The 26724-nt window shown below is 48.8% G+C and overlaps 9 protein-coding genes across 9 annotated transcripts; 7 read left to right on the top strand and 2 right to left on the bottom strand.

Annotated features, from left to right (window-relative positions):
* Positions 1-401: 401 nt before the first annotated feature.
* Positions 402-2922, top strand: LTR84_008073 (uncharacterized protein; the record flags this gene model as incomplete). The annotated part of the gene is made up of 3 exons (XM_064851623.1): positions 402-1717; positions 1766-1913; positions 1963-2922. 3 exons carry the CDS (start codon positions 402-404, stop codon positions 2920-2922), a joined length of 2424 nt encoding a protein of 807 aa, XP_064710626.1.
* Positions 2923-4090: 1168 nt separating this feature from the next.
* LTR84_008072 (uncharacterized protein) lies at positions 4091-5977 on the bottom strand (the record flags this gene model as incomplete). The annotated part of the gene is made up of 3 exons (XM_064851622.1): positions 4091-4787; positions 4835-5429; positions 5485-5977. 3 exons carry the CDS (start codon positions 5975-5977, stop codon positions 4091-4093), a joined length of 1785 nt encoding a protein of 594 aa, XP_064710625.1.
* Positions 5978-6835: 858 nt separating this feature from the next.
* Positions 6836-8493, top strand: LTR84_008071 (uncharacterized protein; the record flags this gene model as incomplete). The annotated part of the gene is made up of 3 exons (XM_064851621.1): positions 6836-7112; positions 7162-7804; positions 7857-8493. The coding sequence occupies 3 exons, from the start codon at positions 6836-6838 to the stop codon at positions 8491-8493; spliced, it is 1557 nt and encodes a 518-aa protein (XP_064710624.1).
* Positions 8494-8801: 308 nt separating this feature from the next.
* On the bottom strand, positions 8802-9541 carry LTR84_008070 (uncharacterized protein; the record flags this gene model as incomplete). The annotated part of the gene is made up of 2 exons (XM_064851620.1): positions 8802-9366; positions 9414-9541. 2 exons carry the CDS (start codon positions 9539-9541, stop codon positions 8802-8804), a joined length of 693 nt encoding a protein of 230 aa, XP_064710623.1.
* A 1094-nt stretch (positions 9542-10635) lies between these two features.
* On the top strand, positions 10636-11250 carry LTR84_008069 (uncharacterized protein; the record flags this gene model as incomplete). The annotated part of the gene is made up of 1 exon (XM_064851619.1): positions 10636-11250. One exon carries the CDS (start codon positions 10636-10638, stop codon positions 11248-11250), a length of 615 nt encoding a protein of 204 aa, XP_064710622.1.
* A 1067-nt stretch (positions 11251-12317) lies between these two features.
* On the top strand, positions 12318-13618 carry LTR84_008068 (uncharacterized protein; the record flags this gene model as incomplete). The annotated part of the gene is made up of 3 exons (XM_064851618.1): positions 12318-12466; positions 12526-13318; positions 13373-13618. The coding sequence occupies 3 exons, from the start codon at positions 12318-12320 to the stop codon at positions 13616-13618; spliced, it is 1188 nt and encodes a 395-aa protein (XP_064710621.1).
* Positions 13619-16641: 3023 nt separating this feature from the next.
* MDR1_2 (GTPase-activating protein) lies at positions 16642-20584 on the top strand (the record flags this gene model as incomplete). The annotated part of the gene is made up of 6 exons (XM_064851617.1): positions 16642-17689; positions 17740-18019; positions 18072-18383; positions 18444-18611; positions 18689-19697; positions 19763-20584. The coding sequence occupies 6 exons, from the start codon at positions 16642-16644 to the stop codon at positions 20582-20584; spliced, it is 3639 nt and encodes a 1212-aa protein (XP_064710620.1).
* A 247-nt stretch (positions 20585-20831) lies between these two features.
* On the top strand, positions 20832-21811 carry MDR1_1 (GTPase-activating protein; the record flags this gene model as incomplete). Its single annotated transcript, XM_064851616.1, has 3 exons — positions 20832-21207; positions 21264-21568; positions 21629-21811. 3 exons carry the CDS (start codon positions 20832-20834, stop codon positions 21809-21811), a joined length of 864 nt encoding a protein of 287 aa, XP_064710619.1.
* A 2829-nt stretch (positions 21812-24640) lies between these two features.
* Positions 24641-26636, top strand: LTR84_008065 (uncharacterized protein; the record flags this gene model as incomplete). The annotated part of the gene is made up of 7 exons (XM_064851615.1): positions 24641-24662; positions 24728-24954; positions 25003-25120; positions 25174-25825; positions 25880-26055; positions 26130-26353; positions 26415-26636. The coding sequence occupies 7 exons, from the start codon at positions 24641-24643 to the stop codon at positions 26634-26636; spliced, it is 1641 nt and encodes a 546-aa protein (XP_064710618.1).
* Positions 26637-26724: the final 88 nt, after the last annotated feature.

The raw sequence follows: 26724 nt of genomic DNA, 5'->3' as shown, positions 1-26724 counted from the left end.
TACACACTCCACGTCTTTCCACTCTTCAAACGAGAGTCTTGTTCTCTCGGCAGGTACTTGGCCCTCTAAAGATGGATATCTTTGTGCTTGGCCTCTCCTTTTCCAGGCTTCGTCTAATCTCTGAAGCAATGATTCACCCACATCACTTTCCCTCTTGCAGTCAGCCGTAGATCCACCCCCGACGCGCTTTGTTTGGCACGTCCCAGTAGGGGATTCAGGTCTCCCTACCCTCGGGCGTGATCAAGTCGGCGATGGATAGATATATTACAAGGCGAGGCCTAAATCCCCTCTGCCCCGGGTGAGTTTTCGTCTCTACGTTTCTTCCGCCAGCATCATCTTTTGAAAGCATTTGCTTTCGTCCTTTCGTTATTGTATAGTCACTCCTTTCATAATCTTTCAGCATGAGGTCGCTCAATTATTTGGCGGTCCTTTTGCCGCTTCATTCTTTTCATGCCCTGGCAAACAAGCCAGAATCGGATGTAATCGTCCATGTCACCGAAACAAGAACCGTTACTGTTTGCCCCATAACAGAATGGTTTACCTGCGAGGCCGATCTTCCAACACCACCCCCTAACAATGGCGGCGGTCCAGCAACGACAACCCCTTCAGGTGGAAATGGTGGATGGGGCTCCAGCAGCCACACCGCCAGCTCGTCTGGAGACAATGGAGGCTGGGGTTCCAGCAGTCATACCGGCGGATGGGGTACCAGCAGCGGAGTAAGCACGACCGGGGGACATGGTGGTGATGGCGGTTGGGGATCAAGCAGCACCAGCGCAGGCACAACTACTGGCACCACCACTGGCACTACCACCGATGATCATGGACACCACGGTAGCAGCAGCACCACAGCCGGTCAACCCGGAACAACCTCCAGCCACCACGACGGATCTGATAGCACAACTTCATCATATAGCCACTCAGTCTCTGGAACGACCTCTGGTACTGCCACCACTACCACCTATACCACCACTAGCGGCACGACAACCAGCTCTTCTTGTGGACCAACAGCAACCAAACTCGGTATTGAGATCCCAACATGCTTGGACAACACCCCATCGGACCGTAGCCGCTGGTGCGGAAAGTCTATTGACGATGATACTCACACCACGTTCAAGACTGGCAAGACCAAGAAATTCACATTGACCATCACTAAGGAGAACATTGACTTCGATGGCTCCCTTAAGGAATCGTTTGCCATCAACGGCAAGACTCCTGGTGAGCCTATCGTTGCCAACTGGGGCGATGTGGTTGAGGTCACTGTTATCAATGGACTATCTGATAACGCAACCACTATCCATTGGCATGGTATCCGACAGGTTGGCACCAATGATCAGGATGGTGTCCCCGGTGTCACCGAGTGTGGTATTCCACCAAATGGAGCCAGAACATACACATGGCACGCATCGACTTACGGAACCGGCTGGTACCACTCCCACACATTGGCTCAATATGGAGGTGGTATCCGAGGACCTATCATCATTCACGGACCTGCCACGGCCGAGTACGACTACGATCTTGGTACAGTCATGATTGATGAGAAGTTCACTCAGACTATCTTCCAGATGGCATATAACATTGCTCGAGTCCGAGGAGCCCTACCTGCCGCTGCTAACTATCTCCTTAATGGAAAGAACACCTCTCCAGATGGAACCACAGGTGAAGCCAGCAAATGGATTGTCAAGAAGGGCAAGAAGCACTTGTTCCGCATCATCAACAGGTAAGCACTGGATCCGAGTTTATATTAACGTCGCTAACGATGTTTCAGTGCCGCCCAGAGTGCGTACGCCGTCCGATTCGATAGCCACAAGATCAAGGTCATCAGCGCCGATTTCACTCCAATTGTCCCATATGAGACCGATACCCTCTGGATCCAACCTGGCCAGCGATACAACGTCATTCTTGAGGCAAACCAAGTAGGTCTATCCCAGCTTTCACCATGTTCCAAGCTAATATAGTACACAGGCCGAGGGAGCTTATTATCTCCGTGCTGTATCGCAGACTGGCTGTGGTGCTACATCCAACAACAATGGTTTGGGTAACTCCAACGGTATCTTCTCCTACGAAGGTGCATGCGGTGCCACACCAACAAGCAGCAACGCGACCATTGTTACCGCAGGTATCTGTAACGACGAACCGCTTGCAAGCCTTGTTCCCCATGTCAAGAAGTCTGCTGGATCCCTTGCCAAATTCCAAGAGAAAGTCAAACTTCTACCGGCTGGAAACGCTGGCACCCAGAACTTTGATGGCTTTGGACCTATTCTCAGATGGTATCTGGGAGGAGCCTCGACCGATCTCAGCACCAACAGCGCTACACCTGCTGGCAGCAAGACCATCAACGTGACATTCGAGGACCCCACTCTCAAGACCTTGTCCACACTCCCCGGCCTTGCCTACAACAGCTCCGTCTACGGAAACACTGCTGTGCTTGATGGACCTGCCAATGAGTGGGTTTACTTCGTCATCCAGAACAACTTCCAGACATCCCACCCCATGCATCTCCACGGTCATGACTTCTCTGTCTTGGGCCAGGGCCGTGGTGTTTTCACCGCAGATATGGTTGGTCAACTCAAATTCGACAACCCTATCCGACGTGACACTGCTCTCCTCTTCGGCGGTGGTTCCCCACAAGCCTTCGTGTCTGGCTGGACTGTCATTGGTTTCGAGACCGACAACCCGGGTGCCTGGGTTATGCACTGCCATTTGATCTGGCACGCCGACGGCGGTATGGGTCTCCAGTACCTGGAGCGTCCCAGCGAGATCAAGGACTACTATGATGATGGATTCAAGCAGGAGTGCAAGGCCTACGAAGACTACAAGTCCGCTGGTGGCGCCGAGAAGCACCAATATGAGTCCGGTCTCAAGCGTCACTTGAGCGGCCACCAAGGCCTCGGCCACTCTCACGGAAATGTTCTCCGCCATTAGAACGGTTTGACGACCCCTTGAATTCTTCCTATGTTAACATATTCTCGCTCGCACGCACTCATACAACTGAATGTCAAACTCTGAGCACGCATATGTCACAATCTCTGCACGCATACATCATATCCTTGCACGCATTAGAAATCTATTGATATACTATTAGTATATGAAGCAATGCGAAAATTAATACTTATATGATGTACTCTTTATAGCGGGACTACGCGGTAATGGAATAAATCCTGTGTGCTTCGACTCTAGAGACTAAAAAGCGGTCAGGAAGTGAGTGATTATCTTCGTGCTGCGAATTATTTAATTGGACCTCCTCCTGTATCTACTTTACACATGAGATTTCGGTCAGTATTTTAATTTCAATTCTTTTCAGTCTCATGAAGCATGCAATATAGCATTTCCCAGTTACTCATGATTCATCCAGGGCGACTTGGGCAAGATGCCATAGTGTGAGAATGAGTATCAATCAGCACACGACCTGGCAGAGCTTCGGACCGACCCAATCGCTCGATGTTACACAGCTCGATTCGAGATTGCACGCTGAGTTTTACTGACGAAGATAAGCACTACCGGCCTACACCTATTCCTCGCTTGCTTTGCTTAGTATCACGCGTGATGCTTGATCAGAATGTATTATTTTGGTCACTACTCCACCGCTCCCGAGGTACTTCTTGCGACTGAATGCTCCATTCGCGCAAACAAGGATACCTTGTCTGCTGACTCCAATCGTAAAGCCAAGGCTCAGGGGGCGCGTCCCGTCATTAAGCGAAAATCTCTCCTCTTCGAAATTCGATACAAATTTCGGCCAGTCGTTTGCACTAATCCTCAAATCAATGTGGAATCTTAGTTGAGAAGTGGATGACGGTATTCGTAAGTGTGTACATCACATCTACTCTGCCGTCTAGTGGGTGGCAGATATGTGGTATGATTGCTGAAATCTTCTGATCATGTCTCAAGCAGCTCGAGGCGTTTTTGAATCACCTGATTGCATGTTGGGTTTCACTTCGTAGGGAGGAAACTCGCAATCGGGTCAGTCAGGACTGAAAGATTACGAGTACAAGAAGCTGAAAATCTCTGAGGCCCATCTAAGTAGTAACTCTTAGATCCGTTGCGTCGACAAGTCCACCCGGATCTGTCTGCATACTGTCCAACACACCATCCCTCAGAGCACTGCCTTCTCCTTTGATTCGTCTGCATGGCGAGTTCCGCCGATCTCCTTTTCCAGATGTACCTCGACGTGATTCGTGAAGTACTTGGAAGGGTCTCTAACAGCCACTGCACACGCCATAGCAATGATGCCGAAGGGTATTGAAGCCAGCCAGGTGATGCGGAACCCGTATGCATATCCCAGTCTAGCGGCCTCCACACATTCCGAGAACACCGCTGTGGAAACTGTTGGAACTGTGGCCGCCTGTTCAGGAACACCAACAATTGTCAACTTCACAGCTCCGATCAGCGCCTTCATTGTCTCAGGGGCAACATTAGCCTCCGTCGCGGTTTGGGTGACGCGGCTGACTATCTGCTTGGCCGACACCTGCCCGAATATTGATGAGAAGATGACGGAGCCTACTGCTCCTCCGAGAGATCTGAAAGTGCCTATCAGCCCTATCGCTACTCCTAGATCTCTTTGGGGCACATGAAGAGAGGCTGTGGTATAGCAGTTCAGTGTGATCCATCCGAAGGGTAACATCGCAAGAAACTGTACTGCCATAACCCAGTTGATATTATGTGGGGTGATAAGTGCTGCAAGCCCAAAGAATAGCGTTTGCATGAAGACTGAGAACGTCAACTGAAAGTGAACGTATTTGATATAGTGCACAAGACCAGGAATGATGACTCCGCCCACGAGCTGACCAGCACTGTTTCAAATTAGCAAAGATTTGAAATCGGCTGAAAGACTCCTTACCCGGAGGGAATGGAGTACACCCCGATCTTGATGGGATCGGCCGTGTACAGGAACAATATTGTTTCAGCGTTCAAGGCAGATGCTGCGAAGAAAACCATTCCCGCGACGAACACCAGCATGAGCAGTGCAGAGAATTCCCGGAAGCTTTTGAATAAGTACCATGGGAATAGTGGATCTTTCGCCACAGTGAAGTCATAAACAAAAGCGCCCAGGAAGACAGCAAACCCAAGGATTAAAGGTGCAAGTGTGCCGGCATGACTCCAAGGATAGGTATTTCCCCCAGAATTGAGTCCATATAGGAATACTGCCAGTCCCGAGACGTAAAGGGCAGCACCAATGAAGTCGAGCTGTTTGAATTCTTGCCATTTGGTGAGACCATCGGGGCGAGGATGACTTGGTGGAAAGTATACGAAAAATGTGCCAACAAGAGAGAAGGCCCCATAGCCCATCGCTATGTAGAACATGATCCGCCATGTAGCATGCGACAGGAGTGCATTGGCCAGAAGTGTACCTGCAATCGCCCAGCTTGCAAGGTTCAATTCCGTCCACGCAAGGCCAACACCTCTCCACTTGTTGGGAAGAATCTCAGAGATGCCTAGCAAGTTCAGTCTTTCTATCTGAATGCCTTCACACCAAAATCATCATCTTACCTGCATATGCGACAGAGACCGTGCCAATTGAGCCTCCCAAGATGACCTCTCCTGCGATCAATTGGTTCATCGACTGCGCACTGCAGGCAATGGCGCCACCAACAATAGTTAGGAGCTGACCCACAAGAATAACATAACGACGACCGAAGACATCTGAAAGGCGACCAGCGATAGAAAAGCCGACTGCGGCAGCGGCCCCCCAGCCTGACGGAATCCAGAAGGTGATATTCTCTCCTCCAAGCTTCTCGCTCAGCTGTACGAGGATAGGTGTGGCAAGGATGAAGCCAAAGATGATGGGGCCAGTGAAGGACGTTCCTAGGAACAACGCAGACAAGATTACGGATAGACTCAATTTCTCGACGTGCTCTGGACTGTCCTCAAGTGCGGCCTTATGTGGGTCTTGATAACCAAGAGGGACATGGTTTGCAGGTTCATGATGAGCTCGCTCAATCTCTGCCTCCACTGTCGCCTTATGCTCCGTTGCGTCATGCATTATGTAGTAGAGGTCTGCGGTTTCGACTGTGCAGTCTTCCGGAACCAAGCCCAGCAAAATCTCGCTTCAGAAACACCCTGGCAGGAAGAAAGGTGCGGGCATATATACCTCACCCACATGATGGTCTGGTCTACTCCCCCATGGTGCTTTTAGACCTGGCCCCGCCTCGAGGCTTGGAGATCATTGTGCAAAAGCTTGGGTAGTGCTTATTCGACTCTAGCCTTTTCGTAATGCTTCTCCGGTGCGGAGGAGATTATCTGAAGGCCAGTGGAGCACTTACCGAGGATGGACGTTGGTGGCTCAGTGACAGAATGATGTTGCGGGGTGAGGCATTGTCGTATGCTACGCAATAAGTGCGAGAAATGCTGGTGGCGTTACACAAGCATTCGCGAGCGGTGTTAAGAAGCCTGGCAAAATGCTTGTATGAACTAAAGCTGACGTCCCAGCCAGGTTCCTAAACCGCTTGCTTGACACGGCTCCTATTCAGAGGAACTTCATAGCCATGCTTACTGACCCAAGTCTCACGGAAGTTGATCAGTCTATTGTCTGAGCTTTGCTTCTCTTGCTTGAACATCTTAAAGAAGCCCCTCCATTTTAATGATATGCGGAGAAATCCCGGATTGCCTCCACAAATGGGGCTACACAGCAACTGCCGTACAAATGTCGTGCGGAGAACAATGTGGAGAAGAGTCCGAGGTAGGCCTGCTGTGGTGTATCCTGAGTCAGTACCTCCTCCGTGGTGCTCCTGCCGGAGTGTACTGCTCTTTCCTTGTCTTATCAAACTTCCAGTGCAGGCTTTCACCAACATAACCTCAGCAAGGGTGCGACAGTAATTCAAGCCTTTGTTGCTTTAGAGAAATGACGAGCATCACCAGCATAGCAGCACTGATACTGTTGGTTGTTGGATACTATGTGGTCCTTTTGACATATCAACTGTTCATTTCCCCACTGAGCAGGATACCTGGCCCATGGATCACGCGAATTTCCAGTGTCCTTGAGGCAAATGCGCTGAAAGATAAAAGAAGGGCACAATGGGCGACCGACCTATTTGCGCTCTATCCTGGTTCCGTGGCAGTGCGGACGGGGCCAAATTCTGTCTCTTTCAATCATCCGGATGCCGTGAAGGCAATTTATGGTATTTGAGATGTCGGCCTGCACAGGATGTTTCTAATTGTCGTTTCTAGGACATGGTAAGGGTCAAGAAGAGTTTGGTAAATCAAGCTGGTACGACGCCTTCTCAACGACGGGAGAATCCTTGTTTTCTACAAGATCGAAAAAACGGCATGCGATGAAGCGACGAATGGTGGCACATAGCTTCAGCATGCAGTCGCTCTATCACTTTGAGCCGTATGCTGATACCACTATCGAGATTTTCCTGCGAAAGATGGATGAGTTCGCAACTACCAGCCAGCCATTTGACATATACTTCTGGTTCGAACTTTTCACAATGGATCTGATGGGTGAACTTGCATTTGGCCAAAGCTTTGGAACCTTGAAAGCCGGTCAACCTGCCAGGTACTCAAAACTTGTGGAGCTCTCCCAGAGATTCTCAAATTTAAGCGGTATGTTGCCATTTGGAAAGTATAACGTGCGAGTACTTAGTTTGGTGCCTCTGCCATATGTTCAAAGCTTGTGGAGAGCTCGACTTGAATATCTTGAGTACGCAAGGAAAGCGCTGGAAAAACGTTTTCAGGATAATCGGAGACAAATTTCATCCAGTGGCAAGCCTCGTCAGGACATTATGCAACGATTTATCGAAGCACAAGACCCAGAGACAGGCGCACGAATGGATTTTCCGGAGCTCAGGGCCGAAGCATCGTCCCTAATGTAAGTTTATAGTCCATACCTTGTGATATAGGATGATTTAATAGGTCTGCAGGGTGGCCGGTGCATCAACTGGAAGTGTCACCATGAACTGGATGACTTATTACCTCTCCAAAAACCCTTCCGTCAGGTCACAAATCATCCAGCAACTGGAAGAGATGTTTCCCGACAACCTCGATGCTTCAGCACCTATTCCATTCTCGAAGTTGAACAAATTAAATCTTCTTGAAGCCACTGAGATAGAGTGCCTACGAATGCACCCGCCAATAGGTTATGCCATGCCACGTGTGACCCCCTCTGCAGGGGCTGTCATCTGCGATGTCTACGTCCCAGGCGGTGTGGATGTCGGCGTGCCTGCAGCCACGATTGGTCGCAATGCCTCAGTTTATAACGAACCAGACACCTGGAAGCCCGATCGATGGTTGGACGAGAAGGCTGACTTGGCAACGATGAAAATATGCTTCCTCGGGTTTGGCTATGGCAGTAGGCAGTGCATTGGACGAAATGTTGCGAATCAATTTGTCATGAAGCTGATGGCATCGTTGTTGCTCAGATACGAAATCGAGTTGGAGGACCCAACTCTAGTACTTGGGACTAAAGAATTCACCATTCAGAAGCCGGACAGGAATTACAACGTAATCTTGCGACCCAGGAAATCCAGAGGGTATCCGGAAAAGGCAATCCGTTCATAGGTACTAGTATTTGAAGTTTGTGGCAAAGTTCAGACTTCTCGCTGTGCTCCCTTTTTACTGGCCCCTAGCTAGAACGAGGCTGCGGACTTCAACATAAACCTGTCGATAGAAGGCCGAAAACGTCTATCATCATTTATGATTGCCAGGAATTGGTGCATAAGTTGTGGTCTGACAAGATCTTGATTCTGCTAAGTGAACTAGGTAAATCTGCAGTCAGATTGGCTTGTCCTGACTACTTCCGTCAGGTTCGATCCTAATTTCCCGGCACGTTCTACCCATTCCTAAACCAAAAGTCAGCACCAAGATCTTCACTGATAAGAGGGCAGGATGAAACAAACGTCTATGTCGTTGTTAGCAGGGTTCTGTTCCCGGCTTAGGACGAATAAGGTTGTGAAGTTTGAAGACTGTACGATTGCCCAGTCGTCGTCGTAGTCTATCTCATGTCTTAGTTTATGATCTTCCACATTATGCGCGACAGGATGAGCGTCAATCACTCTAAATTTCGACATACCTTGCACAATGTAATTAGGACCAGGGCAGTCCGGCGGAGGTTGACCGGGGAACTGGACGCGAAAAACACCCTCGTCACCATAGACCTCGTCGGCTTCTGATGCGGTTCCACTTATTTCGATACTCTGGTCACCAAGTTGACATCCATTGAAAACATTGACGGTGCCGTTGTTCTGTGAAATTGTCAATTCGCGGTTCCGTTCTTCTGAACCGGATAGGCAGGCGCTCACATTCAAACTATATTCGGCAAAGATGCAAGTGCAACCAGCAGTAAATGGGGCGACTGTACCCGCAACTTGATACCATCGTCCTAGATAGTCTTCCAAATCGAAATCATCGTCAGGCTCGGGATAAAAGCATTGACTGAATGGCGGTTAGCGACCAGCACTCTGGCTCTGGGAAATACTGACCCATCCCACACCGCGTCAACTGTCCTCAATGTGTTGTCGGAATTCTCATTGATACTCTGCCGTCTGAGGTGGACGGGGGATGCCAGTGCAGCTACGAGCAACCACGGTGTCAATTGTAGTGCTAGCATTTTGAAATTTGGTCTTTATCTGATGTCTTGCCTTGTTGTCAACTCTTTTGGCTGCTGGGTCCAATTTATCTTAATAGTTGGCTGCTATATCCAGCACTGCTTCGAGTCATCACAACGTTACGTATTAACGACATAGCGCCGAGGCGCTTCCCAGCGTATGTTTGCGGCTCTGACGCGTATATTGGTATTTAAGAGTTCCCCAAACTCTTGACTTTCAAAATGCAGCCTATCACCACGACAGGGAGCTTGAGGTCGCCACATGGCCGCTCAGTGACCACGACGCCAAGTGTGACATCATCGCCACCTGAAGTGATTTTGATGAAGAGTTCTCAGCATCCCAAAAATGCGATGTAAGGGAGCAGATAGAGGGTTCTGCACCTGACTCGACAGAACGCCATGCTCCAGGACAACAGACCTAATTGGGCATCCATGGTAAGCAAAATGTGGTTGCCGGCCCATGCAGTTAACCGCATTGTTCGATTTGAAACCCGCTCGGAAGTCTTTCACGGTCTCCACAGCCTACCGCCTACGTCTATGGTTGTTATTATGTTATTGAGTTCACCGTTGCAAGAGTAATACTAGGAAGATATGTTGGCCCTGGCCGGGTTGATTCTGGGTTATGCAATGGCACAGACCTCATACATCTCACTCAGGATCAACAATACACTTGTCCTAGGGAAAACAAAGCATCAATTCTAGCCTACTTGCTATTCAGCCCCCGTCTGATCCGGGGTAGAAGTCGCTTATTCCGGCTGATGGTCGCCTGAAAACACTAACACGAATTTAGACCTATCGGAGAAATCCCACACAAGCAAACACATCATAGTCTCACCCTATCATGCACATTCTGGAACCAGAAGCTGGCTGTTTCTGTGCGTGGAAGCCCCGAACTCGTCTGAAAAGGCGCGGGGTGTGGAAAGCCTTGCTGACCTGGACGTGACTTTGTGGTCGGTCGGCCGAGAAGTACACATTGAACCAATGTCTCGATATACTTATTTCTGTTAATCCCCCTAGCGTTGAAGATTTTTGTTTGACTTGACCATGTTTCCCCTTTTCTCTCATATCACACACCTTCAGGTTAATTGTTGGAAAGCATGAAGTACGACTTTGATGCTCCTGGCGCGAAAGTGCTACCACCAGCGAAATTGGCGCACGTTGTCCTGCGGACAAGCAATTTTGCGCCAATGGTGCAGTTCTACAAGACATTTCTAAGTGCCTCACCAGCCTTTGAGAACGATACTTTCTGCTTCATGAGCTATGACGAAGAACATCATCGAATTGGCATTATCAACATCCCCATTGTCGGACCAAAGAATGTCCTAACAGCGGGCCTTGAGCATATTGCCTTCACCTATGACACGCTTGATGAGCTAGCCATGTCTTACCTGCAACGAAAGGAGAATAACATACGACCGGTGTGGACTACAAATCATGGTGCGACGACGAGTATCTACTATAAAGATCCTGATGGAAATATCCTGGAGACCCAAGTGGACAACTTCGACACCAACGAGGAGACGAATGCATTCATCATGTCGGAAGCCTATCAAACGAATCCAATTGGTGTGGACTTCGACCCGGAACATCTGGTCAGTAGACTGAAGTCAGGAGAGGACCATGCTTCCATCAAGCGTCGCACAGAAATTGGTCCTAGATCAATCGACACTGTCCCTCGCGAGTTTGTAGGGGATGTGCACGCTAGCCCGTAATGGTAATTCCTATTAGATCTGGGTTTCACAAGGATCCGATCATGCCACCAGATCTCTGGGTTGGCACATGGAGCAGATAGATATGGCACATAGGGCGGGCAGAATGGTAGTTACGGAGGTGAATACATGGGGAAGACCCTCGGGCTCCCACAAGTACCAGATTTGGCTTGCCATACTTCAATGTTCGCAAGTCACCAGTGGGTGCACCTCATATTATACACTAGCAGCAGTGCTTTAATAAACATGATATATCTACCAATGACGCCGCTGCTGGAGCAACTAGCATGATTTGATAATTTTTGGTTTGGTTAGCGAGTCTTGCTAACGCTCAGGGGTATGTTAACTAAGTTAGTTACCTAACCTCCAGCTGGGGATCCCCGCAGATTCCGGTCCAGATGGGCGTGGGGAAGGGCGGCTTCAATCCGTCTGCTACGGAGTAAGTAACTAGCTGGATCGCACGGCCTGCCACTCTTCGACGCCTTGTCTTCCTTCACCTAGCTAGTGCATCATGTGCAGCAGCCCTCAATCTGAATCCCCGGCCGAGAGCCATAGTCACGTTCCTGGGGGCTTCCATTCATGCAGTGAGATGACTTCCACTGATTCAACGTCTCCCAGGGCCCCATTTCTGTCCACCACGAGAACGTCGTTAGACTCATCTCTCGGTCGGGTAAGCTGGTGGTCACGAGTGTCAGCTAGCCGGCTGTACCCTACCATGATGATCATGTCATTGACCTCGTTACATTTCCATCAAGCAAACATGGAATAAAGCTCCGCGTTCTCAGGATGACCATTTTGATAGGGCCATGCTCGTGCGGTATGAGACCTAGGCTGAAGAGGAAACTTTGCCAACGACAAGGCGTACACGACTTTCTGTCACCACTAGACTATGAAATTTTTTGAAGAGGGCTAGCACAGTCATGCATCTTAGTGGCCGAGGACGAGCACCATGATCATTATAAAGCGAGCAAAATACCGAAGGTATTTATTATACATATGGGTGATTCTGTGGATGCTATTGACCTGAAGCGTCTTCTTACTATTTTCCACCTTCTCTGATAATTTAAAATATGGACTCGAGTTTCAAGGTATTGATAGTGGGAGCTGGAGTCGCTGGACTTGCTCTAGCTCAGATATTACGCAAGCATAACGTGCAATTCGAAATATATGAAAGGGACAATGGTACGCGTGGTCAAGGATGGTCTGTTGCATTGGACGAGTAAGCCTAACCCAAGTACTGCTCGTCCTATTTGTCCGACTCGGCTGACATTAGTGAAGATGTCTCACTAGATTGAGCGATCTCCTGCCTGACGACATTGGGAGTCTATATAGCACCAGCGCCAATCAAAGTACTGGTAAAGCAGACGGATTTGAATTCATAGATGGGATAAGTCATGAAACACTTGGTGTTGTCGGAAACGTCAGGGAAACCCATTTTGGCCACAACATTTCTGCCAGTCGAGATTTGTTTCGCAAGATACTCATGAATCACATCGACGTACAATATGGAAAACGCTTCGTGAAATACGAGGAGAATCAAGACACCATCAAGGTGCTCTTTGAAGATGGAGAAACAGCAACTGGACATCTGTTGGTAGGTGCCGATGGGGCAAACTCACCTGTCCGAGGTCAACTTATCAAAGGCTTCAAAGCAACGCCAAGCAGCTTTGCGACTTTGCATGGAAACACGGTACTAGGCAGACAGTCTTTCGAGCCCTTGATCGAGAAGGGGAATACCGGAGTCATAGTGGGTCAAGAGGGTTTGAAGTTCACACTATTGCTGTTAGAGTATCTCGACGACGGCAAGGCATTGTTCAATTGGACGTGCAGTTATAAGAGCAATAATCCTCAGTCTGACCATCAATGGGCTGATACAGCGAGCAAGGAGGCATTGTTTGAAAAAGCAATTGATGTCGTCGGACATCTCCCTGAGCGTATCGTGGAAGCAGTGCGAAACACCACTCCAGCTGGGGTTCATCAACCGCCGATCAAATTGTTGGAGACATTGCTGCCTGATCAGAATCTTCCTCGGGGTCGAGTCACTCTGGTCGGCGATGCGGCGCATTCTATGGTAAGTCCTCACTCTACATGGCATCATTGTGTTGTGATGTTAACTGTCATCCAGGTACCGTTTCGAGGCATGGGTGCCAACACCGCCATCTTGGATGTATGCGATTTGGCAAGCGGGATCGTGCATGGGATCGAGACTGGAGGTGATCTCAACTGGGTGCTGAAGTCATATGAGAACATAATGATACCACGAGGGAGAACCAAAGTCCTTGAGTCGAGGGCGACCGGTGAATCTGATGATGCTCTTGAAGTCTCGGGTGGTCGCCTACAACGTGAAAAGGCCGCAGGAAACGTCCTTTGAGAAGTTGCGATTTCTGGTAGTGCCAAAATGCACCTCAAAACTTGTTACACACTTGAAGAGTGATTAGAAGTAATTTGCGCCATCAAGTGGCCGTGAGGAAGTAAGACGTCGGGTTTGATACCAGGCGAAGCGGAATGAATGGGACAGGCACCGAGTATTCCCCTGCCCCCAAACCGCACAAATTCCCAGGATGGGAAAAGCAAGATCAAACGCAATTGCGTCAGTCCAAACATGCTGCAAGCCGTACCAGGTACCACATCGTCTAAGTATGGATGATTTTCAAGTTTAATTGCATATCAGCAACAACGGTGCCTGGTTATTGTGAATGGTTCTCCGGGCTGAGTTCATAGAAAGCTTGACTGACTTGAGTGGTGTGGAAAGCCGCCAATCATAATCTAACTGCGCCCGAATATACGTGTTGATCTGCGTAATATGTTACGCGCTAAGAAGATCTGCCTTGGAAGCCCCAAACATGTATTTCTTGGGCGGCACGTAACCACTCAATCAAACAAATCTGCTCCCAGGAAAGATGGAATCATTAGAAGAGGGTGGACTAAAATGGGACAAGGCTGTTGGGTGGGTATGCTTCATTTGACTGATTAATCGTCATATAAGATACTTGTATATCCTCGTCCATGCACCGTAGATCCTGATGACCACCTGTATGAAGATTAATACCTCGCACAGCATCGAAATTATGTATACCTTGTACATTTCTTGCATGCTTCCCATGCTAGCACTCGGCTTGCCGTGGCCGCTAGCCTCTCGCCAAACAACGCTCGAAGCCACTACCGACCGTCTGCTCTTCTCAACGAGTATATCGGACTTTCTCACTGCTCGCGAATCCCAGAGCCCACCTGAACTCAACTGGGAGTCCAACGGTTGCTCATTTTCCCCGGAAGAACCTCTAGGGTTTGATTTTGAGCCATCGTGCCAGCGACACGACTTTGGCTACCGGAACTATAAAGCCCAAGAAAGGTTCACTGATGAGGGAAAGGCAAGCATCGACGACAATTTCAAGAAGGATATGGACAATCAATGTGCCACAGAAGGACTACTCAAGGATGTATGTGGGGGTGTTGCCGATTTATATTACCAGGCTGTGGTCAATTTTGGGAGTAAGCTTAGGAGAGATGAAGCGCTTGTCTAGAGGAGACTCGATATTAAATGGACAATCGTGACTATGAGTGCGATCCCTGTGCGTGGCGATATGGGTTCTTGGATTCGTATTCAGCTGTTGGCAGATTGAAGGAGATTTCCTGTCCAACAATCGACGTATGAACTAGAATCATTAGTCGCAGTGGGGAGGAAGCTTGGGGACAAGTCTTCAGCCCCAGCTCAGAGACGCGAATTTGTCGTTGAAAGATCATCCATTTGCAAAACATCGCGGGCCATGTCTCGGACTTCCATAATTTAATCATGCCTTCACTCACTAGTCTCGACTCGAAGTTTGGTACCTGGATTTAGAAGCTCAGAGTAACGACACGACACGGAAATAAGACGTCCGTGGAAGGGTATTTTTGTCTGGGTTTCTTCAACCCGCCCAGCCAAGTCAGTAATGACGTCAATTTTGCTTCAGCATTTCTTGTGGGTAACTTACAACATTATGCTCAGGTATTATTGCACAACTGTGTGGCATAGACCAGCCGAAGGAGTTAAAAATGTTGGGATGACTTCAATGTGTTCTAGTATGCGATCAAGCCATGCATCAACTCGGATACAAAAGATTTTGCTGATACTGAGAGACCGAGAATAACTCCCTACCAAAAGGCCTCGCCACTGGAACCAAATGCACAAACCTAAATCAGGACATATCAGCAAGTATAATTAAGGTTAGCTCGCCTTAATCACCCGAGTTCCCGGCGGGCGGACGCGGACAGCTTGCAATAAATCATCTGGCGATCCGATCACTTTTTTTCCAAGAGCATTTGAGATATGCATACCTAGGTACCCGCAAATCTCCCATTTCATTACATGTTAGAGTTCTGTTCCAAGTTGACGATTTTCCACCTGTATTAGCAATCCAACGTCATTGCTGGTTCCCCAATCGGAGGAACTAAGATAAACGCGCAATACTCGCCACTGTTCACCTAGGACTACGAGGAGTAAGTACTCTGTACGAGATACGAGCTCACAGGGTTCGTATGATTACGAGCCGCAGTCGCCTGCTCCGTACACGGTGGCAGTGTAGACGCGGTGATAGTAGGTTTCCGTGCATTGGCAATGTTCTAGCTCAAAGCATTCGTAGTTGAGTTTCGCAACCTAGAGTAATTCTCCTGCAACTACTGTTTCTAGCTACTGCAAGGGCTTCCTACCGGCTTATATAATCGCCTAAGTCCTTGGAAACCCATAGACCCAATCACAGTGTCTGCCAAGCTGTGTTATGTAAGGCAACCCTCGTTCCTGTCAGCTCGAGTACGTCGTACGCTCAAGGTAGCGATTGGTTCATCCACGAGCTGCTGCACGCCTTAGAATCGCAGCACATTGAAGGACAACAAATGAGTAGGGGTTTCAGGAAGCTCTTCTTCCTGGTCGATTTCGGAGGAATGGAACGCATCGCTCCTGCAAAGAAAGCTCAAGCAAGACGAGCTCCTGGCTACTGGATACATCAGAGTTCGAGCATTCTCAAGCAATTCACTCACTTGGCTCGTTACTAAGTAGTGTGTAAGGTTTAAAAACAGAGGGGCCTGCATTTGGCCCCGTCGGATTTGCATCCTACCGGGTACAATTGGGTTTCCGTCGGACGTCCCTCAACCATCGATTGCATTATTAGGTCGCGTTGTGACTTGGCGATGCACGGTCGGCACCCGGACCACTGAAACCTTGTTGCGACTGACAGTATTTACCTGACCACCTCAGTAGCTAATCTCCTGTTCATCTGCCTCGAACTTTCTCCTCCAGCAGAATTGTAAGGCACAGCGCAAAAACAAGTACTAAGTATTCAATATCTGGTTGAAACGACTTCATTTTGCAGCCTACGCTCGCGTGAGGACCCCCTCATCGCCTCGACTGGCTAAATGAACATGTCTTCAGCATCAGAAAACCGTCCACCGAGCCCTTCAACAAATACTCCCATCGAGCGTCTAGCCACACACACAACTACCAGTAGTTCCGAAGGCCCGGCTTTCGAACCCATTCGAACCAGAAAAACGAGAGACACGGTGGACTATCAGTTTGAACACGATGACGATGCGACGCGCGATGAGCTTGCCCGAATCGCCTCGATCCTCTCTGGCAATCGATCAACTCGGACTAACACTACCCCAACCCTGCAAAGACTTGACACCGTTGCAGGAATGGGAATCGAATCACCAGAGTTTGACCCAAATGATCCATCCTTTGATTTCTTCCTGTGGATGAGGAAGTTCATTCAGCTACTAGAGCAGAGCGGCGTCAAATTGAGGAGAAGCGGCTTCACCTTCAAAAATCTTACTGTCTCTGGAAAGGGCGCCGCTTTGCAGCTTCAACAGAATGTTGGATCCATCTTCATGCAGCCTTTCCGTCTTCGTGAAGCATTTAGCCACCCCCCTGAGAAGCAAATTCTACAAAATTTCAACGGACATGTCGACAGCGGCGAGCTATTGATTGTGCTTGGCCGACCTGGAAGTGGCTGCTCTACTTTCCTCAAAAGTATTTGTGGTGAACTTCAAGGCTTGAATCTATCCGATGATGCAAGCATCACCTACAGCGGCATTCCGCAGGATGTTTTCTTGAAAGAGTTCAAGGGTGAAGCGATCTACAACCAGGAGAACGAGAAACACTTCCCGCATTTGACAGTTGGCGAGACCTTAAATTTTGCTGCTGCTTGCCGCACGCCTGCCAATAGAGTACTTGATGTTCCTCGAGACGATTGGGCAAAATACATGGCATCGGTGATGATGAATATCTTTGGGCTATGTGAGTACTCTCCATCACCTCATACGACCTCCTCCATACCTCAAGCCATTTTAGGAACCTTGTTGCTAACGGAATCAGCTCATACACGCAACACCAAAGTTGGAGATGATTTTGTGAGAGGCGTCAGTGGAGGAGAGAGAAAACGAGTGAGCATTGCTGAAATGGCTTTAGCTGGTATGTGCCACGTACAACTTCTCTTGTTTGTTTGCTTACGTACTATCAAGGCCCCCCAATTGCTGCTTGGGACAACTCGACGCGAGGTCTCGACTCTCAAACTGCTCTCGAATTTGTCCGATCTCTTCGAATCGCCGCTGACATTGGAGGCCTGACGTCACTTATTGCGATTTATCAAGCATCTCAAGCGATTTACGATTTGTGTGACAAGGCTATTGTGCTTTACGAAGGCAAGCAAATCTACTTCGGGCCTGCTGATGGTGCTCGTGCATACTTTGAGCAGATGGGCTGGTATTGTCCACCGAGGCAAACTACTGGTGACTTTTTAACGTCAGTGTCCCACCACTCTCAAGGGAGAAGTACTGACTTTCTTCTAATCTAGATCGGTCACCAATCCGGGCGAGAGACAAGCCCGGGAAGGATTTGAATCCAGAGTTCCTCGTACTGCCGAAGACTTCGAGAAGCATTGGCTCAACAGCCCAGAGTTCAAAGCTTCATTAAACGAGTCAAGCAAGGCAGAAGACGCGGATCAAGATGGCAGAGAAGCCCTCCAAGATTTCAGAGAATCTCATAGGCAAATGCAAGCTGATCACACTCGACCAAAGTCGCCTTATGTTATTAGCATCCCAATGCAGATCCGCCTCTGTACGACCCGGGCTTACCAAAGACTATGGAATGATAAAGCTTCGACCATGTGAGCCTCTCAATTTCCCTATGGTACTTGGTATCTTTTTATACTAACACCATGCTACAGTGCTGTTGTCTTCAGCCAGATCGCACAAGCTCTCATCATAGGTTCTGTCTTCTATGGTACTCCTCTCTCCACCGGCAGTTTCTTTGCAAAGGGTTCCGTTCTTTTCTTTGCAGTTCTACTGAGTGCCCTTCAATCTATTGTTGAGATCAATACTCTCTACGCTCAACGGTAAGTCTCTTCCTCCCATGCATGATCAACATCTTCAGAGACGAGGCTAACTGCCCTCACCTTGATGGCGAACGCAGACCGGTGGTCACGAAGCATAAATCATTTGCCCTCTACCACCCCTTTACAGAGGCTGTTGCAGGTATCGTGGCGGATTTGCCTCAAAAATTTGTGGTTACTTCCGTCTTCAATTTGATTCTCTATTTCCTGGCGGGCCTGCGCGCAGAACCCTCGCAATTCTTTATCTTCTTCTTGTTCAACTTCATGTCAATGTTGACCATGTCTGCTATCTTCCGGACCACTGCGGCAGTCACGAAAACCATCTCGGCAGCTCTGGCTATCGCTGGCGTCATGGTTCTTTGGATTGTCATCTACACCGGCTTCACTTTGCAGCGGTCATATATGCATCCGTGGTTCAAATGGTCCAGCTGGATTAACCCTATCGCCTTTGCTTTCGAGAGTCTTCTGGTCAATGAGGTGCATGGCAGAGAATTTCCTTGTGCGCCAACAAGTCTTGTACCGCCTTATGGTCAAGGGTCAAATTTTCAGTGCGCCGTGGCAGGTGCTGTGGCGGGCGAGATCAATGTATCCGGAGACGCGTGGGTCCAATCATCTTATGGCTATTCCTACAGTCACATTTGGCGGAATTTGGGTTTCCTTTTCGCCTTCATGATATTTTTCTATGCCGTGTATTTTATCGCCAGCGAGATCAACTCCGATTCGACCTCAACCGCAGAATTTTTGGTGTTTCGAAGAGGTCATGTTCCGGCTCATCTGTTATCCAAAGACCGGCAAGATGAAGAAACCTCAGCCATTGCCGAGAAAGGTGCTCCTGCAGAGAATCCAACAGACGGTGCGAACGAGGAGGCAGTCACAGCTCTGCCAGAGCAGAAGGATATATTCACCTGGCGTAATGTCACACTCGACATCAAAATTAAAGGTGAACCACGAAGGCTACTCGACGGAATCTCAGGCTGGGTCAAGCCGGGCACTTTGACAGCCCTTATGGGGACATCGGGCGCCGGGAAAACTACACTGCTCGACGCTTTGGCACAGAGGATTAGTATCGGAGTTTTGACAGGCGACATGGTAAGTACTCATACTCATCCTCTAGTCCTTCTCTTGATATGTACGTCGGCTAAGCCACCATTCAGCTTGTCAACGGAAAACCACTCGATGCTTCGTTTCAGCGGAAAACAGGCTATGTACAGCAACAAGATCTTCATTTAGAGACCGCTACTGTTCGCGAAGCACTTCGCTTCTCAGCACATCTTCGTCAACCCAAGTCCGTTTCCATCCAGGAGAAAAATGACTTTGTGGAGGAGGTCATCAAAATGTTGAACATGGAAGCGTTCAGCGAAGCCATTGTCGGCAATCCTGGAGAAGGCCTGAATGTAGAGCAGCGAAAGTTACTTACCATTGGAGTCGAGCTTGCAGCAAAACCTGCTCTTCTTATATTTCTTGACGAGCCGACTTCTGGTCTGGATTCACAAAGCTCTTGGTCTATTGTTGCATTTCTTCGCAGGCTCGCGGATGCTGGGCAAGCCGTGTTATGCACTATCCATCAACCATCCGCCATTCTCTTTCAAGAATTCGACAGGCTACTTTTCCTGATGAAGGGTGGGAAAACCATTTACTTTGGTGACATTGGAAAGAATTCCAGTACACTACTCGATTACTTCGAGAGGAATGGTGCGCCGAGATGTGATGATGATGCCAACCCAGCAGAATACATGCTTGAAATTTGTGGCAAGAAGTCCGATCGTGATTGGAGTGAAGTGTGGAAAACAACACCAGAGGCTCAAGGCGTTCAGGAGGAGCTCGAACGACTCCATCAAGCAAGGGTGGACGAGCGTCCAGCCGATGATGGATCTCGCTCGGAGTTCGCCATGCCACTATCATCACAGCTTTACTATGTTACGGAGAGAGTCTTTCAGCAGTATTGGCGGACTCCTTCTTACATTTCGGGGAAGTAAGTGGCTCAACACTTTGAATTGGAAATACTGTGCATGGCTAACTTTTGTTCGTTCAGGTTTATTCTCGGAATAATGTCAGCTCTTTTTATCGGCTTTTCATTTTACAAGCAGAACTCGACGTCAGCAGGACTCCAGAACACGATATTCGCCATCTTCATGCTTGTGACGTGAGTGGTAGCTGCCAATTGTCAAGGAATAACTAGCTAATTGAGGTCGCAGCATATTTTCCACCCTTGTTCAACAAATTATGCCTCGATTTGTGATTCAACGGTCGCTCTACGAGGTTCGGGAACGTCCATCCAAATCATATTCATGGGTAGCCTTCTTGGTTGCCAATATCACAGTGGAGCTACCTTATCAGGTCGTGCTTGCAATCCTGATGTGGATATCATGGTATTTCGCCGTTTTTGGGAAGAACCAAGACAATGAGACTCGAGGACTCATGCTACTTCTGGTCATCCAATTCATGCTCTTCGTGAGCACGTTTGCCCACATGATCATTGCCGCAATGCCGGATGCGGAGACAGCTGGCAACATAGCCACCCTCCTGTTCAGTATGATGTTGACTTTCAACGGTGTTTTACAAAGTCCCACAGCCTTGCCCGGTTTCTGGATATTCATGTGTAAGTATTGGCTTCGACGGATTTCATCTTTTTATCTCTTGCTAACAAATAGCAAGATCGCGTCTCACCAATGACGTACATGGTTTCCGCATGGGCTGGCACCGGGCTGCGCGGCCGCCTCGTCGAATGCGCTCAAAACGAATTAGCTATTTTCGACCCCCCTTCTGGACAGACTTGCCAGGACTATCTGGCAGATTACCTCAACGCGGGCGCCCCTGGCCAGCTATATAATCCCACTGCGACATCGGGCTGCGAATACTGCCCCCTCACTTCGGCTGACCAGTTCCTAGCGGGTACCAATATCTACGCAAGTGAGCGTTGGAGGAATTTTGGCATTGGTTTTGCCTACATCGGTTTCAACGTAAGTCAGGTCTTGTAAGAGTACCGGTGGGACATTCAGCTGACCGTTCATGAAAACCAGATCTTTGCTTGCATTGCTCTTTACTATCTTTTCAGGGTCCGGCAAGTCAGTATCAGTAGTCTAGCAAAGGGGCCGGCACGGATTGCAGACCTAATCTTCAACCAGGGATTCAGGCGGATTTTTGCTCGGCATTCGGAGCCTACACCGGCAGGGAAAGAGTCAGAGAGCCACAAGGCTTTCTAATCAGGGGTAACCTATAATTTTGATTATCAACAGGAGGCAAATCCAGGTTGAGGGTAAGGTTTAGTCATGGGAATGTTTGATTGCGTGAGAGCCAATCTACATAGGGATAGTTGTGTGTTAATGAGGGTCACCTATAATATATTGGCTGTTTTGTCCTGGGGTTGTTCAGATCACGTGCTCTGAAAGGGGTTGAGGTTGGAGCAACTCTTTCTGACGAGAAAACGGTCAACTAGGTGTGCGCCACCTAAGAGAACAGAAAATCACTTAGTAGTACGATGAAGACACAAGAGCACGAGGAGCAACCTCCAGCCAAGTCTAGACATGATGGCCGTAGGGAATAAGGCACGAAATTCGAGGGATACAAATGGCGCCTCCCCATTGCCAAAGCTTAGGACGAGGATGCTTGAAAATAGATGGTTCTTCAGTCACTTGTCGACTTCCTGTTTACTTTCTTGATAATGTTCTGCCTCTGTCTTCTTGCTTCCCTTGCCTTCCTTCTAAGCCCTGTGTGTCTCCCCTTCTATTATCCTGGCCTTTCCTGTCTACAATCCTCTCTTATTGTCACTCTTTTCATCATCTGTTCCAGCACGCTTTCACAAACTAACCTTCGACGTCAAAATGGTCCAATAAATGGTCGGCCAGGACTAAAAAAATACTATCGTACCAGAATTCAACAGCACTGGAATCATCAACGAGAACACAAGCACCGTTAGGACTATCTGATCAAGTCAGGAGACGAATCTAAAAATGAAGAGTCCACTATCTTCTCGTTGTCCACTTCGGTATTTTGATATTCTTGCTGAAGTCCTACGCCTTGAGTAGGTGGTCGAAGATGTTCAAGATATCATGAAATTTGGGGTTGGTGAGTGGAATATAGGGAGCTTCTGGCTTCTCGAGTAGACTGCCTTTACCATCGTCATTGGAGAAGTCCACTTGGTCATCCTCGAAGCAGAAGAATTCTTCACCATCTTCCTTGGTTTAGGTCATCAACAAAGTCTCTCCCTGCAGCATGCCCTGTTGGGGTTCTACCGTTGCTTCTGATTCCCGTCTGCGATTTTTCCTCCGTACTACTTCAGGCCGCCGTAGGAACGCTCTTCATTCCCATCTTGTCCTTGACTCATTGTATTTATCTTCCTTCTCACAAGGTTCTCGATCCGAATTCACGGCTGAGCAGACCAAAGTATGTTGTAATGTATCACTGTGACAGCGTGATCAACACGCAAGTTGTACAGCTGGGAAACTGAGAATATTCGTCGGCTATTTGACGAGCTGTGGGGCAGGGCCAGACCAGAATATTGAACTTGGACTATCTCGACGATGGCCTGGAACAAGGTGTGGGGTGCTGAACTGGAGGGAAGAGGAGCCTGGATCTACCGAGTAATTGAAGACCTACTACGTAAAACGAGGTGTGGGGTTGTGTTCAGGAGCATATCGACTTGGTTCGCCTTGAGAACTTCAAGTACTTAGGAAGCGATAATTTAAAACTTGGCTGTGGGGTAGTACTAGTGGCCTGGATCAAGCAAAATGCCACTGCCGTCCAGCTAGCTGGCACTACTAGTTAATGATAAACGTACATCCGGAACCCTCTTCCTTCTAACTAGGTTCATCGTGGAAGGCGATTCACAAGCAAACGTTTTTAAGGTCGAAGGTGCCTGTCGTAGAAGTGATCAGGTTTAGTGTCTCCTCTTCTAGGATGGCCCATCGGCTCGACTTAATGTCCTTTCCTCCTGGAAAAATCCCATTATCTATCATGAGTGGGTGCTTCCGTGTGGGAACCTCAGACTTGGATCAGTCACCGTCTCACAGACTTAATGAGAGATAACCAATCGAGTCCTGCTTCGGACTGGAGTACTCGGTAGAAGTGAATGATGTATCGAGATCGTCTTTCTCCAGGTCTGCACGTGGCGTCAACCCCAGAGTGGAGGCCCCCGAGGCTGCCACGAGCTAAATTACTAGGGACGAAGTGGAGTCGTTTGATTATGACCTGTAAACAGGGAGTTATTCCCTCAACAATGAAGAAAGATCTATGAGCCTGGGTAATGATCCCGGCGTATCATTCTTCGGGAGAGCTACTACGGTGTATGTCGAATGCATATCAATGACAAAGAGTGGCATGCCTGTGTGACGCCACCAGCCTGTTACTCTTGTTGACGGGCATGCACGGCAGCAATATGTAAAGGGGTTTGGGTGCAAATGAATTGCAAATCAGTACTGTGTTCTGAGAAGGCTGACCCCTCGTGACACTTGGTGGTCATGGGAAGGCCCGCTCTTGGCCTCTGGAGACGACATATAGTCGGCATTTAGAAAAGAATCAGAGTCAAGTTCAATATTGCAAAAGTAGTACTCAAGTCTTCAGCCAAGTGAGAGTCTACGACAAGTGTTCTGAGTTTGAACGATCACTTAGCGACCTTGGAGAAAGGGACTTGGACACTCATAACCCTGTCCACATCCGTCCCTCATCCGGCAGTTGGAATGGGCATTTGCCGCCACTGTCGATACAACAAGTTAGCCTAGCGGGTAAAATCCGTCACATCAGGGCCAACCCCATGGGTAAACCGCGAATTGTTTGGGGAAGCCGCTAAGATGTGCATTGGACATCCATTTAAACGATGAGCTTGTCACGACAGCTGCTGCGGGGTGCCTCAAGTTGTTGTCAATATTTAAGACGTCTGCAAGACCCCATCGGGCACAAGGACCCAAGCTCTCCGTTCTTGCACTGAAAGCCTTCGTACAGCGGTCGCTGCTTCTCATTGACTCTCCTCCCTCTTCGACCCGACGTGTCACCATCCACTCATCGTAGCTATTAGCAGTTGTGAGCCAACTGCCAAAATGGGCCTCGGAGTGCTAGAAGGTAAGGGAAATTTTGATTAATCGCCTCAATGGCATTGTCGGTGATGAGCTGACCTCCGTGTTCAGATACTAAGCTTGACCATGTCCCTGGCACTGTGCTTTTGAACGATGAAGCAGCACACTCCGAAGCTGTTACTCAGGGTCTGAAGCACGGTAAAGGAAGAAACGCACATATCGTGTTATCTCCTCAGCCTAGCGAGGACCCAAATGATCCACTGAACTGGCCTCTATGGAAAAAGGAAGTTAGCATTGCTATCCTTTGCCTTGGCGCAATGCTGAACGCCGGCACTAATGTGTGTGGGATCCTTCTCCGATCTGAAGACTTTGTCTAACGCGAACAGGGCCCATTCCTGAACGCTTCTTATTACTCTATGTCTCTTCAACTCAACACAACCATTAACACAGTCGTCATGGCATCTGGATATAATCTACTCGCTGCCGGCTGCATCGGCCCCTTTGGTAGATTTTCCTCGTCCTGCTCAAAGAAAAGCTCAATTCTAACCAAGAACCAGTCTCTGCATTCAGCCGAAAGTATGGAAAACGCCCGGTCTTCTTAGTCTCCACGCTTTTCGATATCGTCGGAACGGCAGTCGGCCAGGCAAAGATCGACTACAAATACCTCCTCGCAGCACGTATTATTCAGGGCTTCTCCACGTCCGCCTTCGAATCTCTGATCGTCTCAGCGGTTGGCGACATGTACTTTGTCCACGAACGTGGCCTCCGGATTGCCGTCATTAATTTTGTGCTCAATTCGGCCTCCAGTTTGGCTTCAATCATTTGTGGTCAGGTCTTCCAGAGTCTCGGTTGGCTGTGGCTGTTCCACATGTTCCAGATATTTCTGGTACTTCAGTTCGTACTTATGTTCCTATTCTGCCCAGAATCGACCTATATCCGTGATTCTCGATATGACACCGATGTCGTTGTTAATGAGAAACTGGAAGAACTCGTGGTAGTGGAACACGAACACAAAGCCCAGGAGGGCGAGGCAGGGCAAAACCCACTGGCTACTGTTCCGGCAAAGAAGACATTCGTCCAGGAGCTCGCAGTCTGGACCGGCGTGTACTCACATGACAATGTGTTCAAATTCCTCCTAGGCCCTTTCCTTACTCTACTCAACCCTGCTGGGTGCTACGCTGTCCTTGCCTCTGGTATACTTAATAGCTGGTACGTATTGGCGAAAGCGGATCTATGGCATGCAGTAAGCTAACAAACATGAAGGTACGTCGGTTCAGCCATTATCCTAGCCGGTATCTTTTCTGGTCCTCCTTGGAGCTTCGATGCAGCGCAGATCGGCTATCTCGGTGCAGGCCCGTTTGTTGGAGGTCTCATCGGCTCCCTCTTTTGCGGCTTCTTCGGTGACTCCTTCATCAAGATCATGACAAAGAGGAACAAGGGTGTTTAGTACGTGCTTCTCTGTTGTTCCGCCCCTTTCCTGCTCCATAGCGCTGACTGGTCTATAGTGAACCAGAATTCCGCCTCGTGTTCATGCTTCCAGCTGGTATCCTATGTGGATTTGGAATGTTCTTCTTCGGTTACACACTGTCTATGGGCTCGGCGGCCGTCCTTTGTGCCTTCCTTCAGGGTGTGATGATGGTTGGTGTCTTGATCGGAATCTTCGCAACCCTGTCCTATGGCCTTGACTCTTTCAGAAGTCAGAGCAGCGAGATTTTCGTCATGAACATGCTCTTCAAGGTAAGTCAATACTTCTCTAAGATGTGATAGGTGAGTTGATCTCACTGATACCTTGCTACAGAACTTCATGTTTTACGGCCTCTCCAATTTCGCCAATCCTTGGGTCGCGAGCAAGGGCCCCAGAGAGATTATGTATGTCTTTGGTGGAACCTCGGTTTTCCTGTCCATACTCGCTATTCCAGTCTACATCTATGGCAAGCGCCTTCGAAGCTGGTGGACGAGACATGATCTCTTCGTGACCTTGAAGATGCAAACCTCGGGACCAGAAAGCCACATGGGCTGAATTAGTGGAGTGCTCAGTCTTTGGTCTCAGCAAGCGGTCGCATCTCCAACACTTCAAACACAGATCGGGCAGAGAGCTTACTTACACC

The sequence above is a fragment of the Exophiala bonariae genome (assembly GCF_035927105.1).
Source record: "Exophiala bonariae strain CCFEE 5792 chromosome Unknown scaffold_3, whole genome shotgun sequence".
NCBI lineage: Eukaryota > Fungi > Ascomycota > Eurotiomycetes > Chaetothyriales > Herpotrichiellaceae > Exophiala > Exophiala bonariae.
Note: the sequence above shows the minus strand (reverse complement) of the source record. Positions and strands in the feature narration are given on the sequence as shown.